This window comes from Lycorma delicatula, chromosome 1 (assembly GCF_047948215.1).
Source record: "Lycorma delicatula isolate Av1 chromosome 1, ASM4794821v1, whole genome shotgun sequence".
NCBI lineage: Eukaryota > Metazoa > Arthropoda > Insecta > Hemiptera > Fulgoridae > Lycorma > Lycorma delicatula.
In genome coordinates, this window is record NC_134455.1 from 267,002,650 (window position 1) to 267,015,330 (window position 12,681).

General features: G+C 28.5%; 1 protein-coding gene across 1 annotated transcript in view; it reads right to left on the reverse strand.

Annotated features, from left to right (window-relative positions):
* Pde6 (phosphodiesterase 6) overlaps positions 1 to 12,681 on the reverse strand; it is a 215,056-nt gene that overhangs the window by 165,538 nt on the left and 36,837 nt on the right. The window contains exons 2-3 of the mRNA XM_075354878.1: positions 9,319 to 9,649; positions 2,144 to 2,379 (exon numbers count right to left, since the gene is read on the reverse strand). Coding sequence (XP_075210993.1) covers positions 2,144 to 2,379; positions 9,319 to 9,617 — 535 coding nt within the window. The 5' untranslated portion in view covers positions 9,618 to 9,649. The remainder of the gene's footprint in view (positions 1 to 2,143; positions 2,380 to 9,318; positions 9,650 to 12,681) is intronic.

A 12,681-nucleotide genomic window follows, 5' to 3' on the forward strand; every position in this document is an offset into this window, starting at 1 on the left:
AAAGTTATTTCATAAGAGAAAAGGCAAATAAGATTATTTTAGAATCACATGTGAATTTAACTAGGAGTTATGATCACACGTATTGTGTCTAAGCATATTCGTAAACAGGCGGTTACTAATATAAGTAGATTTTTCTCTCTACGTTAGAAAAAAAAACCGAAGGAGGTAATTTTTTTACAATGTAATTGATAAACACGTACAGAATAAAAAATATCCCCTCTTTATTGAATCTTTTCTCTTAATTCATACAAGAAACCATTGTTTTAGTACTAGCTACTGTTTATCATTATTATTCTTATGAACGGAACGTTATATTAAAATAGACCCGGTAAAATACTAACAATTTTAGATTAACGGATGTTTTATTAATTCAAATAAACTTTGATAAGGTAGAACCGGTATAGATGGAATTAGTATAAATGATCTAACTACTCGATAAAGCAATTTTAATTAACTTTGTTTAATTAAAACAAGAATGAACATTTGCGATAAATAATATGATATTGTTTATCGATTACAATTAATGTTAAAGTAATTATTTGTGTTGTAATTGTAATGTTTTAAAATCAGAATGTAAAGAAATGAGTAGGAGAATGAGAAGTTAGTAGTAGTTTTACACCTTGATTTTACTGTCTTTTGTATCCTCAGTTTAGTAAAGAATATTTCACAGTATTTCTTTCGCATATTCAGTATTTTACGGTAATTTGTAAACAACTTGAACTTTTCATGTTTGTGATAAATAAAGAAAGGAAGCTTTCATTTACTCAAGAGTTTTAAACGATTTTAGTGGATTGCAATTAAATAGATTACAAAATTTATTATAACATAATAATAATTTTAAAGAAAAAATTATAGAATCATATTTTGTTGAAATTACTTTAATTGCTGGTTAATCTCCTACTTATTGCTTAAAAATTAGAGAACAAGTTTTTAACATATTGATAAAAATAATCTTGATAGGAATATTTTTTTCGTTAAACAGTTATGCTAAGATTTTGGTACTCATAGAAAGTTAGTGTTTATAAAAATTAAAATTGGAATGTCAGTTATGTTAACAAAAAGCATGGCAACGCTTTATTTTGTTCTTAATTAATAATGGTATTTAAACATATCATTTTCAAAACCAGGAACCTGGTATCTCGAACGTGACAATTATTAGTACGAAGCAAAAAATCAGTTTGGTTTTTCCTCGTAAGGACACTTCTATTTTTATTCATGGAGTCTTTGTCAGATTAAGCATTTTTAATAAATTAAAAATTATATGCTCTGAATTAACCGTGTTAAAAAACACACAAAATTACGGAATGGCACAAGTATATTACAGAAAAATAAATTCAATTTATTATATTAAACTAATTTCGTGATAAAATAAAATGAGGATAATGAGAAATCCAATTTAATATAGAGAACATAATTTAACAGAATTTGGACAAGTTTTTTCACAAGTAGATAAATTAATAATATTTGGAATGATTCAACTGTTATTTGCAAGAAGTTTTTTTATGTAAAAAATAAATCAGATAGAGATCTAACGAATAGAAAAAAAAATATTCAAATATTTGCTGTCAGTATATAAAATGATGCTTTCTTGTTAAGAAACGTAGGTAACAAGAAAACCTAACTATGAGAAGCTTTAAAGGAAGGTATTACAGAAATTGTTTAGAAATTAGTCGGTTAGCGTTCGAAATAATGAGTTCAGATGAACAAAGAGAGAAAAACGTTTTGGTGTAATCTTGAAACCAGAAATCAGTAAGGTGGGATCTATTTAAGACATTTAGGGTTAGTTATTTTGGTTCTAGATGAAAGTGTAGAGAATAAAATCGTAAAAAAGACGAAAGTTAGAAAACATCAAATAGCTAACTGAAATATAGAAATTGCAATATACTGAGGTTCTATTTGAAAAGTGGTTCTGAGATTAGCAAAGAAGATTAATTATAGTTGGTCGGTAAAATCTATGAAACAAATGGAGTCCATTAATGTTGAAAGACTGAAAATTCAGGCAGAAAGTTACTGAAAAACGAATTACAAAGAGTTTGAAAAATCTAAAAGGCTGGTGAGACTAAGCATTTCTCTAACTTTTCAGAAAGGTAAAACTTTATTAAAGTTATAGGATTTGTAGTGAATTATCATTAAATACCTTTACCTGTATTTACTGTGACATCGAATAATTTTGCGACAAGATATCTGCTGTCTGTTGGTCCACGTGCAAGGAAGAGACTACATCGATCTGCATGAGTCAAAAGCCCAACGTTGACTAATATTTTATGACAAAGTACATCGATATCTAGTTCGTTGGAGACATCTCTTATGAGCTCCATAAAGAGTTCGCCTTCGTCAAGTAGACCCAGTTGTTTTCTCCATTCCCCGCTGACTCGCGGTCTGAAAATATTAATTTATTATTATATTAATTTTGTAACCATTGTAAACTAAAATTAAGTGTAAATTATTATTTAATTTCAAACGATACAGAATGTAAAACTGATTTACAAAAACAAACAGAATATTTTGGAATTATAATTATCACATTAACTATAAGTATATTCATTACGTTTTTAAATATATCTCTTCTTATCAAAATTTTATCACCATTTTCAGTATTCGCTTTTAAAATCCCAGATTTTTTCTCAGTTATGAATAAATTACAGCGGTCTACTCATGTTTGGGGGTCTAATTAATTTCACATTTAACAAGTCATAAAATTTAGATTTAATTTACAAATGATAATATTCTTGATTCACTTGCATATCTAATGTGACTTATCTGAAGACCTGAGAAACCTGAAATTATTCCTAAAACATTCTGATCGATAATTCACATCAAATATGCAACTAACTGTAGAATGTTATTTTGAATAACCAACTAACCACTATATCGTTTCATAATAAACGTTATATGTTAATTTTTATTTTATACTTTTAATTTTTGGTGTTAAATTTTTATTTTTTGCCATTTTATTTCCTGTAGGAAATACATGTTAATATTTCGCCATTTATTTCCTTGTAGGATGAGTTACATCATTTTAATTAATATGATTTTTTTTAATGAAAAATATTTCTGTTTAGACTTTCAGAAATGAAAAACACAAGTTGCAGCAGATTTTTATAAACTTTAATAAAATTCGCAGGAAATCAGAATGTATATGGTTGTAGCTAAAAATTTTTATGTCAATTTCTTTTTTTTAAAGAGTGAGATTTTCTCACCACTTATTCAATGTTTAATTTAGAGACTTATCTTTTCTTCAGTTATATTTAAAGTCTATATTATAAATACATTACAAAGACTTAGTTTAACTATAAACAAATACAAAGAAGTTGTTCTGTACATTACAAATATATCTTGCAGTTAAAAATAATAATGACAGTCGTTAAATTTCGGAAATTCATTATGAAGTTTGGAGGGTTTAATAAAGGACTAAAGACAAGTTAAATAGCGATGTATTAACAAAGTTTATGCTGAATAAAGGACGGATTCGTTCAAATAAATATAAAACAAAAGTTTTCAATTGATTAAACAAAATATAAATAAATGCGATATTGAAATTTTGTGTAAATATTATTTTTGTACTCTAGTTTAATGAATGAATGTGACAATGTTTTGAAATTTAAAAGTGTTTTATTTTTAATAAATAATTAAGCTGTATCAATTTAACGTTAATGTTTGATAATTATTTAATCTTTGTCTAATATAGATTTATATCAAGTACATTTTTGAAAGACTTTTTTTAAAATCGGGATGAAGTTACATAACATTTTAAGTACTTTAATTTTATTGTTAAATGAATTTTTTGTAAATAAGGATGAAGAATTGAAAGTCAGTTCTGATTTGTCGATTACAATTTTGACTTGTTTTCGTATACGAAAATGTACGAGTATTAGCTGAAACTTTGAAATTTCACAGTTGACTTTTACAAAACTCAGCAGTTATACTGTATCTGAAAATTGTTCAATTTGTATACTATCTAATTGTCTTTCATTTGATTTGACATAAAATTAGATTTATTTTACAACTGTTTGTAATTTATTTATATATTCTATTTTTATTAAAATGTAATATAATTGATATCGATCAAACCTTTTGATCTTAAATATCAATTTTATTTTTTCGTTTGGTATTAATATGCCGCATGGACCGTCAGCTTGGATGGAACAATTTTAACAGAGATAACGTTTGTTGGTAGAAGATAAAGATGTTTGGAAGCATCTAGCCCGACTAAAGATATTTTCGTTATTGAAATCCCAAAATAATGCCTTAAAATAAGGATGGGATTCACCGTTAGTAGATGGCAGACTTATAAAAAGCCGAAAGGTTTAATGTTGGAATGTATTAATCGGTAGTTCAAAATATAACAAGCTTCTGAAACAAATACGTGAGATTAGATAAGTATGAAATGTCTACGAAGAAACGTAGAATGGCGGAAGTTGGAGTTTCTCATGTAATCTGGAAAAAACTAATTCGTATTAAGAACTGAGTCATACAGCCGATTGTTAAGAACATTAAGTTGAAAATTATTGGTGTTTAATATCCAAATTTTAATACGTCATTAATGACATATATTATAAAGGCAATTCAAAAAAATTCTTTGGATTTGATGTAATTCAGAGAAGCTTGATATATCCTGAGGAGTTAAAGACGTACGAAAAAGTAAATATCAACTCAATAAGCCGGGAAACGGAAAAAAATAGGAAAATCCGAAATGAAAACTAAGACCATTTCAATGAAATAAGAAACGTAAAACTTAAACTTGACAGAAGAAATCACCAAATTGTACTTAAAAAGTTATTATGTTAGTTCGTCCTCATAAAAATAATAATAAATCGAATATTTGATTCTTAACGTATACAAACGAAAATTAATAACCCTGCTTTGCAGGTGGTGGTTCACTGTATTTAAAACGTTTAGATGGATTATTATAACGATTATTAAATGTAAATTGTATGAAAATTTTGTTAAGCTCTAAATATCTAATTTTTGCAAATTTTTATTCTTACAGAACAGAATACATGAAAAAATCATTGATTGTCAAATAATAGGACAAAACAGTTTTTACAGTCGATCTTTCAAAAATGGTTTTCAGAAAGTGCATTTGAAAGTATCATTCGATAGATATTCATGTAGTTCACTATACTTTGCTGTTCATGGATGGAATGTTAGCTGGGGGTTAAAGAGACAGCTGATTTATGGTAAGTTTACAGAAGTATAAATGGTTTGAAATAGACATAACTATTACAAAATCATTATTCAGTAAAATCGAAAAGAAGAGAAATGAACATATTTAGTAACATATTAAAAAGAAATTTATCTGGTTTTAGAAAGCGCATATAAGCGTAAAAGTTGAAAGGATAAACAATAATCGCTATTGTATGGAGTGAAAACACATTACAATAACTGTGTGAACAGAAAGCGAGATTGATTTTTGAGGTACCGTAAATAGCTAGAAGCTTCTCGAAAGTCAAACATTGTTACCATCATATAGTTATTTCAAATGTTTTTAAAATTTTGTTACAGTTTTCCGTATAAAATGCCTAGGAAACGTTAATTGATATGAAAGTATTAATGGAAAGTACGTTGAAATTATTATCTTCATCTAACAATATGTGACGGCTCTCGCCTATCTTTAACGGCTTATATGACGTTACCAAAATTTAAAAATCTTATTAATAAAAGTGAAGTATATTTATTTACAGGCTTCAATGATTAGATAGCTGAAGATAGTCAGTGTCGTTACTATAATTTTTATAAGAAACTGTATTTTCTTAAACTTGTTCCTACCGAATTATTAATATTTTCTACATTTTTAAAATATTTTTTTAAAAGGGTTGCGGAAGCGGTAGTTCACTGGATACTTTCATTTTCGTTAGATTAGACCATTTAAATAAAGCTTTTGTTTGATCTTTCCGGCTTCTTACTATCATCAGGAGGTTCCATGAAAGGTAATAATTCATACCAATGTTTTTTGACAAGAAAGTTCTTTAATATATGGTGATTATAGATACTGACTACATAAAAACTACATATAAAACGGTAGACTATATTCTGTATAAATTATATTATTAGAGAAGAAACAAAAATATATACTCATATATATATATATATATATATATATATAGACATGCTCATTTTCATAGTTATACTCTATTGTAGGTTTAATTTGAACTTCTGCTCGATAAAATATAAAATGGAGCATTTTATTTGCTTCAGTAGAAGGTATGCTACATAGAGTACTATACGAAATTGTGTTCAGTGTCAGGTTTTAGATTTTTTACAAGACCGCCGATGCGACTAATGTTTGCAGAATTAAAATGCTTAAACGTGGAGTGAACTATTATGGTTTTAACAGTATCTGAATGGAATAAACGTATAACATTTTTTGATGAAGCAGATAAAGGATTTAAGTGGAAAACATGCGAAAAAATAGGGAAATACTTTAATCCATACAGTTTGATATTCGGACTTAATAAAGAAAAAGGTATTTATTGAATTAAAAAGTTTCAAATCAATTTTAAAATCAGTTAACTGCCACACCGATTTTCGTGTGCTACCTGATCTGGTCACGAGATCCCAAAGTGGGTCTCATGTGATTCCATATGGAATCTCATACCAAAAGTTCTTTAAATGTTCAGAGTTTCCGTACAGAATCTCATTTTATGCATTTTTCATCGTATCTTTGTTACACACAATCGTTTCTTTCAAATGATGGCTTTAGCATAAAAATTGGTTAATTCTAACAATTTTTATTTTATTATAAACTTAATATATTTTTATGAAAATATTACTCTTTGTGAGGAATATTATGAATGAAAAAATATTTTATATCTTTTCTATAGTAAAATGTAACGAAAATTAATGATGTTGGCTAACCTGATGCTATCCGATTTATTTTCCCTCTATTGTATTTGTTATACAATTGAACGTAACCTTTATCACAGGTTGTGTGGTTATCATTTTGTTTTTTTTTTATATATTTGTGTAATATTTCTTTTGTGTGTGTTCTCTCTCTATCAGAACAATGGATGAATGTGAAATTTTAAGAGACTTATTGGACATCGATAGCGATTTATTAAATTTTGAAGGAGATTCGGATGCAAATTCAGAGTTTTTACATAATAGTGATGAAGATATTATTAGTAAAAATGTAGCGATGAAAACTAATTTTGAATGCGGTGGTGTCATAAATAATGTGAATGACATAGAGCTTGATAATGCTGTAGATAGTGATAATGTTCATTTAGGTGATGCAGCAAACATTGATTTTGATGAGCTATACTGACTGGCAGATGGGGTACATGACAATTTTACTTGTAATTCTGATAACGCTGAAGTTGAGATAAACCCACATAGTGTCTGAAATTCAGATTTACCACCAATTGAATTTTTTTTCTTCTTTTTTGATGTTGATTTTATCAATACAATTAAATACTAATAACTATGCTAATAAACTTCTAGTTCAAGAATGTAATGATGGTGCCAGGATACAAAAGTGGTTCCCCACAACTGTTGCAGAAATTAAACGTATTTTGGTATATTATAATTATTTGGATGGGCCTGGTTAAATTATCATCAACTCCCAGATCCTGGAGTGTATTTGAGATATATTCCACAAGTATACCAAAATATACGTCTCGTAATCGTTTCGCATTACTGCTGAAAACTGTACAATTTTGTGAATAAAAGGATGGTTATGATCAGGAAAAACTTCATTTTGTAATATTTATTCATGAGATCCCAAATAGTATCTCATATGTTATGCATTATGTTCTGAAAAATATTTTGTGTCTCTGGGAGGCCATGAGATCCCTAATGGGATCTCAAGTATTTTTGATTAAAAAATTACTTTTTAACTTGGTCTGGTGTTAGGTAAGAGTGCGACACCGATCCGGGTCTCATGGCAGCTAACTGGTTACTTAATAGCCTAAATATGTAATTATTACTTTTTTAAAATAAAATGTTTTGTTACACATAAGTACTAATTGATACATTGTATTTTATTGCAAGAAACGTATTTTATGAAATCCGTATAAGAAGTTATGTTTTATGATTTTTTTTTTAAATTTTGATGGTTAAAACTATAATAATGCTAACTTTAAAAAACTACAATTTGAAGCAGAAGTGAAATCTGCATAGAAAGATTAAAGAAGACCAAAATAGGGAGATTAAAAATATCAGTACTTATATTTACAAAAATGAGATTTAATTGTACTTCAACATCCAACTTTTCTATCTCGTCAGAGATTATTTAATCTTGTCACTAGTCAATTTTGACCGCTCCAGTGAAAAATACATCAAATTCTATATTAACTCTTTTTCAACGGGATAAAAAACTTCCTGCTTCCAACTATATGATGGGTGTTCCAACAGCTCAAATATTGACAGCAAAGAAACCTTTCTCGGCTTTATGATGTCGAGCGGTAAAGTCATTCTTGGATGATTGAATATGCAGAAGATTTATGCATAGGTTTACATTTAACTCATTCTTAACTTTATCAATTTTAAATTGCCGTTCGGGTATTTAATTTGTTCAGTGACTTCGATATTGATGTTGATCTATGCAGTAGAAGGCCTTTTTGAAAGCTGTTCAACTTGGCAATCCAGCCAAAATGGATTAAAAATAATATATTCACTCGTAAATCCTACTTCGACTGAGGTCACTGAATTGCTGATCTTTTCTAAAAATCAAGTCTTTTCAAATTTCCATATAAAAAAATTGTCGTTTTGTATCTTGATCGCATTCTTATACTTATAATAAGAGAAGGTCTGACTTTAGGAATCGCTCTTTAACAGTTTATCTATTGGAACTCGCTGATTAGCATCTCTGATTTAACCTTAGACTTTGTAGGATTACAAAAATTCAGAGTTGGTCTTGTCAACCAGTTGTTAAACTGTAATATTTATTATGATGTAACAGAGTGTGACTTCTGAGGGAAGTATTACATAGATAGGTAATGGGTAGAGAAGCTTCACTAATACTTAATAATGTCTTCTCGATGAATGTCTCTTTTAACACTACAAAATTAATTGAAAGAAGTTAGTTTGGCCTTGACATAAATGAAAATGGAATTTACCAAACGCGAACTAATAAATAATAAATCAATTTTCGTCTAATCGCAAATCTACTTTTGGGAAGACCCAAAAACGTCCGGTGTGATTTAGGACTAACTAATAATGTTAACATTTTATTAAACTGATACAAATATAAATAAAGGTTAAGTTAGGTTTTGCTTAAGAATTATTTTTTACTATTATCATTAGTACATAACTGCATACTCATTTTGCTTTTAATACTAAGGCAATTGTTTAATGTTCTGTTTTACAAAGACTCACCTGTTTGGAGATTTTGATCGTTTAATAGGAGAAGATGCAAGCCAAAGCTGAAAAAGTTCAGATGTGACAGATGTCCTTTTGGTGTGAGAATGTTGTTCATCCTGTGTGGGTAGTAGTGAGGTACTGGATTCAGCACGTATTGTGAGTAGATCATCGCTGGATTGTGATAAGCGGCGTTGTAGCTGAGTTTTATGGAGGAGGCGGCGGATCAACTCAGGGGAGGCTTTTTCCAGTAACCATCGTTCAACCAGGTCTGGTCGCTCCCCCAGCCCGGTCCAGACCGCCTCCTCATCCGTCATCCAACTGCGGTCTTCTGCTATCCGTTAAAAATCTGAAAAACCCATTAACGTAACATTTAATGAAATAATCAAAGATACGTTTCTTGAAAAGTTTCATAGTTAAAACTTAACTTATTTTTTTTACTTATGGGTTTAGAATATTGTTCTTATAAACATTTTAATGATAACTATAAAAAATATTTATTTATCATTCATTTATTTTGTTATATTGAAACTACAAAAGCCTCTCTGCAATTTTGAAACTCGATAAAACCTTTTCTACTTTATTATAACTTTTTCTTGCGTGTATTTCCTTTTCCAGACTATTTTACTTTTCAAAAATAAACATCTGTCGATTATTTTTACATGATTTTCTCGTAGTTTTACCTGTATTTTTCCTAGTTTCTCTTCGTATTGAAAGTAGGAATATAAAGTAAGGATTTGTGATTATCATTAACAATTTAGTATTAACTTAGTATATGATACTTGTTAAAGTTCATACTTTAGTATCAACTAACATTATTATCTATGTTTTGACAGTTGTTTATACTTTTAATGACCTATACAAACACTGAGTCGTCGATCTTGAAATTAAGGTAAAATAAAATGTTATGAAAAATAATACTTTTAATAAGCGATAAAACTTTATTGAACCCATGTGAAGAAAATTCCTTACATTCTTCGCAAATTAAAATATTGGTATTTGTTTATGCATACAGGAAATATAATTTTAGAAATACTTTATTTGTTATTTTAAGCTTTAGTTCAGTTACAAACCGCCTTTTAATTATTTTATTTATAATCATTGTTCCAAATATTACTTTCTACTATGACGTTGAACGATTAGGATTAACGAAGTTTTAAAAATAATTTATTTAATAAAAGTTTATATTTTTTTGTTTTATTTTGCCAGTTAAGAGATATGAAGAAATGATTTATTGCCGGAATCCGTTCTGGGCAATATACAATTGAAATGCGGTCGATTAAAAGCCACTAGCAGCTATGCGTGGTTTAAATGCGGTCCGTTGCCGTTCAACATCCCGTTTTACCTGATTGCATTGTCTTCGATCTAACAGGGGTAGTGGATGTTTATTGACCTGTCACTTGTTTCAATTTCCCTTCCTTTACTCTTATTTAACAGTACCTCATAAAAATATTTAACTCCTGCTGTTAATTTACTAGTCTGTTCTTTTAAAAAAAACAATATAAGCTTTTGATAATTTTCAAGCTTAGGTTGTTGAAATTAATTATTTTTAATTTAAGTTTAAAATTAGCAATATTATCTAGTAATTACTAAAATAAATCTGACATATTACATTGTTTAAAATATACATTAATGTTGCTCTAATAGTTGATTTATGACAAGAAGGTTATAACCACATGAAAGATATTTCTTGATTTATTAAAATGACCACGATTTGATTTTCAAGAGACCACTTATATAATTTTGTTGACGGGTATCTTGAATGCTGTCTTGATTCAACTTACACTAACATAAAATACTGTAGTAAGTGGTAATGTTAAAAACACGGTGCTTTTTTAAATCTTAGAGTGAACTGACCCATATACTGTATACTGTATTTATTCTGTCGGTTTCCTTTTTGGGATTAAGTAACTATTATAATTAGAAAACAACTGCATTACTGCATAAGCATTGAACGCAATGTTGTTAAATTGGATTTTTTGAGATACGATAAGATGAAAGGTGTTTTTAAAAGTCAAAAATCATAAAGCTAATTTCAAAATAACAATTATTTAATGTAAACTGATTTAAACAATTAAATAATAATTTTATTACTCATTTTAGTTACAATTCATTCCTGGGTTAATATTTTTCATTTTATTGAAAGGCTAATGTTTTATTGTACAGGGCAAATGACGTTTCAATATTTATTAGTGATTTATTAAAGTTAAAAAAAAAAAAATTCTCTTATTTTATAAATTTTAAATTATTTAATTAGGGTACATATGTGAATGATGAAATTATCTTTTTTTAAATATTATCCTACGATTAATTAACTTTTAAGTAATTTCTTCTTTTTAATCGATTTATTATTAACTTTCTTAGTATTTATATTCCAAGATAGTATTCAGATTTAAATTAAACTACTGACTAAGATTATCAGATGAGATCGATACTCAAGGAAACATTTTACATATATAAAATTTTATATATTTCTTTTGACATTTTCAAATTTAAATATTTGAAGTTTGAAAACTTCTGCTTCAAATACAAAAGAAGATAATAATAATAATAATAATAATAATAATAATAATAATAATAATAATAATAATAATAATAATAATAATAATAATAATAACAACCGCCTTTACTTCGTTCAAGGAAGTAAAAACGGTAACTAACTATAAACGGAACAGCATTTGTTAAGTGATGTTTGGATTGAGTATTGAAGAATCTCTAAGCGGTAGTCTTATATATACATATAAGGGAGTCTCGAAGCGTGGCACGTATAGTGACGGGAGGTAGCCCTCTTGCCTAGGCCATTTTGGCTCACCTGCATTCAAGAGCAGTGAGTCGGGGTGTGTCCGATGATGGCATGGGGGACCCTCAAGGGTGGATTGAGGGCGCGAGGCTATGGGTGTACGCCGTGCATGCCTATGGCCTGATATAAGAAGGATTCAACTGCCACGGCACCCTGGCACGACTGATATACTGCTCAACGGCGGTTCTGGTCGCCCCGAGGATGCTTAAACAAACTATAAATGAGACTTCGTAGAAGAAAGAAAGAAAGATATGGTATTGATAAGTTTAATTTTAATTTCATGGTCTTTTGAGAACCTATCTCAAATTTTAATATTGGGGCCCTTTACACCTCGTAAGTGTTTGTGATTGTCCTTGTCTTTTATGTTTTAATGTTTATTGTGAAGTTTGTGTTTTTAAATAAAATGTAAGGGCCCTTTACACCCTTACATATGACGATCCTGATGGAGATAATAATTTCATTTAAAGAATGTGACGAGGGCTAATGACCTTAGCAGTCGATGCCCGTAAAAATTCAGTTAAAAAAAAAATAAAATAAAATAATAATAATAATAATAATAATAATAATAATAATAATAATGC